At 44.0% G+C, this 8,787-nt stretch overlaps 1 protein-coding gene across 1 annotated transcript in view; it reads left to right on the forward strand.

Moving 5' to 3' along the window:
- Positions 1-4,042, forward strand: part of LOC311054664 (E3 ubiquitin-protein ligase UBR2-like) — a gene marked incomplete at both ends in the record, with an annotated part of 5,088 nt that extends 1,046 nt beyond the window's left edge. The window contains one exon of the mRNA XM_084070668.1: positions 1-4,042. This exon is cut by the window's left edge and continues 1,046 nt beyond it. Within this exon, the coding sequence (XP_083926794.1) occupies positions 1-4,042 (4,042 nt within the window).
- Positions 4,043-8,787: the final 4,745 nt, after the last annotated feature.

Consider the following 8,787-nt stretch of genomic DNA (forward strand, 5'->3'; position numbering starts at 1 on the left):
TCTGATGCTATGTGACTTCAAGATGTGGAAAGGAGCTAGGAACGTGTATCATCAACTATTAATGAGTGCCCTCCTTATGGATCTGAAGTATAAGAATCTGTTTGCCATCCAGTTTGCTAAAAACTATGCACAATTGCAGAAAAACTATGCGAAGGACGATCATGACAAAGAAGACAGCATCACTTCCCTGTCTGTCCAAATATTCACCGTCCCGTCACTGGCTCGTATGTTGATGATAGAAGAGGATTTAATGAAGAAGATCATCAAGTGTTTTATGAGTCATCTGAGACACAAACAGTTTGACCACTACCTATTGAGTCTTATAAAGGACTTGAGCTACGTGTTGACCTGTAGACCTACAGAATGGACAGACCAGCTTAGAGAGAAGTTTCTTGAGGGACTTGATGCATTTTTAGAGCTACTCAAATACATGCAGGGGTTGGATCCAGTAGTGAGAAAGATGGAGCTGGAACCAGAGTGGAGGGTAACCTGTGACCTGCAAAGGATACTGACCCCTGTCATCTCATTGATCCAGCAGTGGTGTGCTTCTGATGAGCGTGTGTTAATAGAAGCCTACAGGAAGGTCCTGTGTGCTCTGAGTCAGTGTTACGGTAGCTCAACAGAGGGAGAGCGGCCCATCATCCTGGGCCTGGTGGGGCATTCTATAGAGACCATACCCTACCTGGTGTCAAAGGAGAAAGTGTCCATCCATTTGCCTGTTTCTAGACTACTGGCTGGTCTCCATGTTCTCCTCAGTAAAACAGAGTTGGCATATCGATGCCCTGAACACCTCCCACTGAGTGAACTGAGCCCCCCCGTGCTGATTGAATACCCCCTACGCTGCCTGGTCTTCTGTGCCCAGGTGCATGCTGGGATGTGGAGGTCGAACGGCCTCTTTGGCACCTGGATAAACCAGATCTATTACTACCACAGTAAGGAGTGCAGAGCGGAGATGTTTGACAAAGACCTCATCATGCTGCAGGTCGGGGCATCTATGATGGATCCAGATCATTTCCTGATGCTTGTTCTCAATAGGTTTGAGCTGTTCCATGTGTTCGGCTCAGTAGACGACAAGAAGAGATACAGCAGGGATACCAACATGGATGTAGTCAAACAGAACAACACTTTAATTGCAGAGATGCTTCATGTCATTATCATGGTTGTGGGAGAGCGGTATTTGTGTGGCTTAAGTAAGGTCCATTCTTCAGAAGAGATAAGGAGAGAGATCATCCATCAACTTTCTATGAAACCGATGTCTCACAGTCAATTACTAAAATCTCTACCAGAGAATGTATACGAGGATACAGGGATTGAAAGACTGATTGACAGTGTGGCACTCTTCAAGAAGAAGCCAGGTGTGACAGGTAGAGGAGGACTGTATGAACTCAGACCAGAGTGTTCCAAACTCTTCAACCTCTACTTCTACCATTACTCTAGAAGTGACCGGTCCATGGCAGAACAAGCCCAGAGGAAACTCAAGAGACAGAAGGGAGAAAACTCTGCACTCCTTCCACAAGTGCTGCCCCCCTTTTGTCCATTATTCGCCAGTCTGGTCAACCTGCTACAGTGTGACGTTTTACTGGTTATACTGGGAGCTGTGCTGCAATGGGCTGTGGAGCCCAGTACAGGACACTGGTCTGAGTCTATGCTGCAGAGGGTTCTCCATCTGATAGGTATGTCACTGTTAGAGGAACAGCAGCAGATAGAGAAAAACTCTGGACAGGATGATATCACCTTTAACTTCACTAGCAAGATATCACGTCCAGTAGACAGTCCCAGTAACTCGGCCAGTATCCTCGCTCTGTTAGAGACTCTTCACGACGCACCTCACCTGGAGGTCCATAAAGACATGGTGCACTGGATACTGATGATGGTGTCCAATATCAAAACCACGGCAGCACAAACTGCCTCGACATCTGTTGACACAAGCAGCACACATACACATAATGAGGCGGTGCGAGAGAAAGACAAAGCGGAGAGGAAGAAGAGGAAGGTAGAGTTAGCTCATCTCCACAGAGAGAAGCTCATGGCCCAGATGTCAGGGATGCAGAAACAATTCCTCAATGAAAACAGAGAACTGTTTGAACAAAGTCTGGATGAAATGAATGAGACTCCTGTTCCTGACAGTCTTCCAGCTCCAGATGTGTTGGTGTGTGTTGGTCCTAGTTGCTCTGGTTCATCTGAACGTCAGCTGGTCATCTGTATTCTCTGTCAGGAAAAACAGGAGGTCAAAGGTCATGGTCAGGCCATGGTCATGGCTGCCTTTGTCCAGCGCTCCACTGTTATGTCTCAAAACAGAAGCACACCTCTACCTGACCCAGAACACCACGATCCTCTATTTCTGCACCCTGAACTGAACTGTGGAACTCACACAGGAAGTTGTGGTCACGTCATGCACGCCTCCTGCTGGCAGAGGTACTTTGAGACGGAGCAGGATAAGGAACGGAGGCGTCTGAGAGTTATCCCCAGCAATGATGTCGAGAACGGAGAGTTCCCCTGTCCTCTGTGCCGATGTCTCAGTAATGCAGTTATACCTATCCTACCAAGAACACACAGACCCACACACAGTGGTGAACAGCTGAGTTTGGAGGAATGGTTGAAGGTGACATCTCAACAGGTTGCTGCTTTGCACATAAATACCGGGAAAGGCCTTACACAGGTATTGGAGCACACTCCCAGTGAACCCTTCTCCAGTGGCATTAAGGAGATGGTGATTACCTTTGGCATGGCAACCTACAAGGTTGGACTGAATGTCAACCCTAACGACCATGACCCCAGAGTCCCCATCATGTCCTGGAACAGCTGTGCATTCACCGTACAATCTATTGAGAGACTCTTGGCAGATGAGGAGAGGCCTTTATTTGAAAGTTTACCCTGTAGACAGGATGACTGTTTGACGTCTTTGTGTAGGTTTGCCTCAGTCTGTTGGATGTCCTCTCCACTGTCCACTGTACACACACACTTCACCAGGCTGTTCTCAGCTGTTGTTCCAGATCCTCAGGTTGAGAACACTCCATGCATCTTGGATGTGGACATGTTTCATCTCCTGGTATCCAGCCTGATGTCGTATAGTTCAGTCCTGGGTCTGGACCAATCAGGGCAGAGTGCAGTTGACTCGGCTCACCTGCACCTCTTCCACCTGCTGACTGTGGCTCACCTGGTCCAGATCCTGATAACATCTGTACACGGGGAGGTGACCGTGGATCAGGAGTCAGGAGGAGCAGGGAATGAGGAGGAGGAAGAGGAGTTGACTTTCCTCCTCTACAACAAAGTCAGGAGTCACCTGGACAGTCTTCCAGAGGTGTGTTCGGGTAGGCATCTGTGGAGTTGTGTGAAAAAGGGAGTTCAACCTTTCCTCCGATCAGCTGCTATGTTCTTCACCCATCTCAACTCTACACGAACACCATCCGCACTGCAGGTTGCAGGTCCTGGCCAGTGGGAGGCGTTGTGTACCTACCTCAGTCTCCCCTCCAATCTGCTGCAACTTTACCATAGACACCGCCCGCTTATGGACACACTCATACAGGGGTGGTGCTGCCATACAGGTGTGAGACAGGCTTTGCAGGGAGACAGTCCTCTGGTCAGGTATCCCAGACAGTCCAACAGACTTATAGAGCTGCCTGAAGACTACAGCTGTTTGATTAACAAAGCTTTTAGCTTCACCTGTCCCAGTGCTCCCACCATGTGCTTGGTGTGTGGAGCCATGTTGTGCTCTCAGAGTTACTGCTGTCTGACTGAGGTGGAGGGTGTGGAGTCTGTGGACATTGGGGCCTGCATTGCACACAGCTATACCTGTGGAGCTGGACTGGGAATATTCCTCAGGGTTCGAGACTGCCAGGTTTTGTTTCTTTATGGTAAAACCAAAGCATGTTTCTACGCTCCACCTTATCTGGACGACTATGGAGAGACAGACCAGGGTCTGAGAAGACATAATCCCCTCCATCTTTGTTCAGATCGTTATCTAAGGATTCAGCGTCTGTGGCGACATCACAGTATTACAGAGAAGATAGGCTACGCCAGATCGGGTTGGACGCATTTGTAATTGGTGGTCGGGATTTGATTCGGATCATGTTGTTGATATATAGAAAATAAAGTGTAAAAAAAAACTATACAACTATCTGTGTGCTACTTCCTGGTTTACGTGACAACGCTCTGTGCGTTGTCCTGACAACGACGCACACGTGTTCATGGGAAAAGGGACTTTTTTGGAGGGAATCTCATATGTGTAAACACATCAAACAGCTGTAGTGAGACTGAGTGAGTGCAGACTAGCGATGCTGGAGCCAGGGGAGGCAAAAGTTACCTTGTCTTCGCGCACAACTGAAAACTTATAATGGAAAGACGAACAGACGTACAGAACTCACGTAAAGTAAAACAAGTACACTCCATGAACATTTGAGATACACATTTAACATACAGATTAAGAGAACATATTTTTTTTCTTAGTATGAAACTTCAATAAGTATGGAATAAGTAGTAGGGTAACACTAATTAAATAATATAATATACTAAAGACTTAACTAATATACGACCTGGCCCTCTGGGCTGGTCAGGTATGCATAATGTATAATCCATTAGTAGATAGAAATAGAGGTATCATGTGCATTCTATCGCCAATAAAAAAAACTATTATATTGTAAAGACCCAAAGACTGACCTGGGCATGAAACCCTATGCTGGTTGTTGTTTTCCGGTTCAGGTTAAAAACTACAGAAGGGTAAAAACTTGGCAGGCTGCATAAAGTAGATCTTAGACACTGTGATGTAAGCAACACACGCAGCCAATCAAATTAAAAGGTGTGCCTTGTGGGCAAGCATTCACAATACTGTTAACTGCTGTCTAACTTTGCACACTGGCACATCCATGGCTCAGGCATACCTAAAACTAACTAAATGTAATCTCATTTTAAGTTGTGACAAAATATAAAATTGGATACAAACATTGGCAATTTGTATAGAAGGAGTACTGTAAGTGTTGTTCCAAAGGGCCTTTTTCACTTACCAATGCTTGTGTGCAATCGCCCTCCATCACCTCAAGAAACAATGACATTAACTACATTCAATATGAGCTGACAACATCATCTTATGTTGTCAGCTGTCAGTTGTTAGTGCTGCCATCTTTTTTTCAGGTTTTCCCTTAACCGCTAGAGTGCTCTGTCACCTCTATGTCTCTGTAGACTCTGCTTGTATTTTGAAGAGTGCAAACATACATTTCTCAGTTATCTCTAGTTCTGTCTGTGACCAACATTGGAAAAGTAATGGTTGGATTGCCTTGTAATTTGCTCTGCACATTCATGCTCCCAATGAATAAGAAACCATTCACTTCTGGGGAGTTCTTCTTCCTTGGGTTCTGCACTATAGTGAGTGCATTCTTGTTAACACTGGTAAATGCCCAGTTCTCTCTCATCTCTCTATCCCTGTCCCTATTTGACCAGTTAGATAACATTCACTCTCACCCCTTGACCCCTCCTCTTCACTGTTGTTGATAATCATTACATGCCAGTGGTGTAAGTGTATCTCCTGAGGGCAAAGAGAGGGAGAAAGATAGAGAGAGAGTGTGCATACACAAGGGAGAGGACAGGAGAGAGGGAAATAGAGAGGGAGGGTGAGGCCAAAAGTAAAGCAGAAAGTGGGGAAGAAAAGAGAGTCCTGGAGAGACAGGGGGGTGCAAAGAGAGAGAGAGAGAGAGACATGGAGAAAGAGAAAGAGAGATGACACAAGGGGGGGTAGAAAAGATAGAGAAGAGAGACATGCGCAGAGATAGAGAAAGACAGAGCGGTCAACTTGAAGATAAGAACTTCAGATAACATGGTGTTGTTGTTTTTAGGGAAACAGATCAGAGATCAGTGACTGTAAACACTCCCTGCCTCCGCCTGATGTTCTGCCCTCCACTAATGTTTATTATTGTTGTGTCATCACAACAGGGAAAGTACACTCTGTTATGCATTCACTCTGGATTTGACTGTGCCTTCAAGTATTTCCTTTTCCCCATCATTATGTCTCTGATGCTAAATTAAATTGAAATAAACTGTAATTCATGTACTGTATCTGACAGCATGTTATTAGTGTTTCGGTTCAGGAGTCGTAACACAATGAAATTCAACAAATACAAACATCGTTGTTAAGTCTCAAAAAATACTTTGAACAAAAAGATGCTGTTTTCATCCATTCTCCCTTGTGCTCCTGTGTTGTTTGTTGCTCAGTCGCATCCTAAACCTTTGTGCGTCCATCAAGCCTAGGCTTGGTGGAACAGTTTTGGCACAGCTTCAGTGTTATTGTCTCACACACTCTATAAGTTACAACAATGTGCTGTTTCACTAATACTTCCAGAAGTCAGCTAATGTTATTCTACTTTCCTCTCAACACCTCTTCTCCGCCCCTGTCTCCTCTGTCCACCACAAGCCTAACTACCTCAATTAATCCAATTAGCTGTTGTCATGGTGATGTTACGGAATGTTCAGGACAGTATTTCCGAGGGGTTGTCTGACTGGAACAGGGAACATTTCTAAGTGACAGAGAAAGACACAGCTAAGAGAGAGAGAGAGAGAGAGAGAGAGAGAGAGAGAGAGAGAGAGAGAGAGAGAGAGAGAGAGCGATGGTTTGGAAATAAATACTAATGCTTTTGCAATGTTTTGCAATAATGGGTCTTCTGGTGGTGTTATAATAGGCCAATGTGAAATGGGTGGCCTTTCTTCCTTGGCCTTTCACAGCAATCGGACACTGCATTCATGATTTGAGGCATTTTGTTAAAAGCAAACCACTAGATGCCAATCTAAGCCGATGAGAATGGAATATAAAAAATCGTACAGATCCATCTTGATCACATGACTATAGAAATAATGTATACCGATTTGTGTGATTTTTGGACAAAATCTGGAGGATTAATATAAATAAATGTGTCTGTGTGTGTGTGTGTGTGTGTGTGTGTGTGTGTGTGTGTGTGTGTGTGTGTGTGTGTGTGTGTGTGTGTGTGTGTGTGTGTGTGTGTGTGTTCTGAAAAAAATGGGTCTGCTGGTGGCACTATAACAACAATGTGAAAAGGGTGGCATTTCTTCCTTGGCCTAGTAGGAATGTGCGTGCAGTGTCACGGCTATCGAACACTGCGTTTATGATTTGAGGCAATTTGTTCAAACGAGCCACTCCAGCAAACTTTAGATGCCAATCTTAGCCATGCAGGATGGAATATGAAAAATCGGGCAGATCTGTGTTGGTTACATGACAATAGAGATAATGTGTACCGATTTGTGTGATGTTTTGACAAAATATGTAGGAGTAATATTTAAAAATTTGCTCTTGGGGCAGAGGTTCCCCAGACAGTTTTTAAGTTGCTTGATTCAGTATTTAGACATTTGATATTTTATCCGAAGTTTTTAACCATGAGATTCATCGAAAACACCCATCCTTGGTTCTGGTGACTGATATTGTCCTTCTAATACGTGAGGGGGGTGTGGTTTTTCAATCCCTTTTTTCATTTATTTTATTTTATTGTATTTACATTATTCCATTTATTTCTAAACACGACCCCTCCCGCATTAGAAGGACAATATCAGTCACCAGAACCAAGGACATGTGTTTTCATTGGATCTATCATGGTTAAAATCGAGTTTTAAGTTAGAATTGTTTTTTATAGGAAGGGGTTGTGTCTGATGAAATGAATATCAAATATCTAAATACTGAATCAAGCAATCCTTTACTGAAGACTTTATCGTGTTTGTATGGAACAGGAAACCTAACTCTGAGATGATATGATTGGATTTTAACCTATTGTCACAATCTCTTGCATTTTTCATAATTTATTCCAAGATAATCCCTGCAAACCGAATATCTCATTCTGTAAGAGTAAACATTTGAACTGAATTGAACTCTGAAATTAATTAAATTCCAGAACACTTCAGTGTGTGTGTGTGTGTGTGTGTGTGTGTGTGTGTGTGTGTGTGCGTGCGTGCGTGCGTGCGTGCGTGCGTGCGTGCGTGCGTGCGTGCGTGTGCGCGCGTGGATAGAGGATCCAGGTGTTTGCTGTGGAATAAGCAGACAGACAGATGCTGTGGGAAGAGAGTCATAGTCTGAGGCTTTCTATTGCTACTGCTGTTGTTGGTGGTGGTGACTCTGTTACCATGGTTACAGTACTAAGAAAGAAAGAACGAAAGAATGAATGCAACTGCTTGCCTGCTATATTAGAGATAATAGTTTAATTGTCCTAACATTGCTAACAAGCGCTGACAGGAGGTTGGAGCCAGTATCAGCAAAGACAAATTATGGGATTCAACAGTTGAACGATCAAAGAAGAAAATGCTATTAGTTCCAAACATTCGCTTCGATGCCATTTCAGTATGTGTGCAAAACTTGGAGAGGCCTTATTCTCAGTGAAGATATTTAGTGTAGACCGAAAACAGGAGGGGGGGCTCCAGTGGGAACCTATGGGAATCCGGTCAACTAGGGTTTAAATTGAAAACATTTTAATATAGTTTTTGTACTCTGTTCTTTGCTTGCGTTTACAGCACACAACTCTGTTCTTATTTCAATATATGATGATTCTGTTTGAGGGTCCTGCCCTCAATGTATTTCCAAGAACATATATAAAGGTAAAACATTTTTTTAAATGTACAGATTTGAAGCCTGCTTGTATGCCTGGTATCTTTACTTTGTCTTAGCGACTGGTGCACAGGAACAACACAATGTTTGACAGCAGATTGAAGTCTCTTATCTCACATTATGTCTATAGGGCAGAATTGCAGGCACTGAAATTCTTGTTCTTATAGGGAACGGGCGTAGTGACGTCAGAGTTAAGA

This window comes from Gymnoscopelus microlampas (genome assembly GCF_963454915.1).
Source record: "Gymnoscopelus microlampas genome assembly, chromosome: 11".
In the NCBI taxonomy this organism is placed as follows: Eukaryota; Metazoa; Chordata; class Actinopteri; order Myctophiformes; family Myctophidae; genus Gymnoscopelus; species Gymnoscopelus microlampas.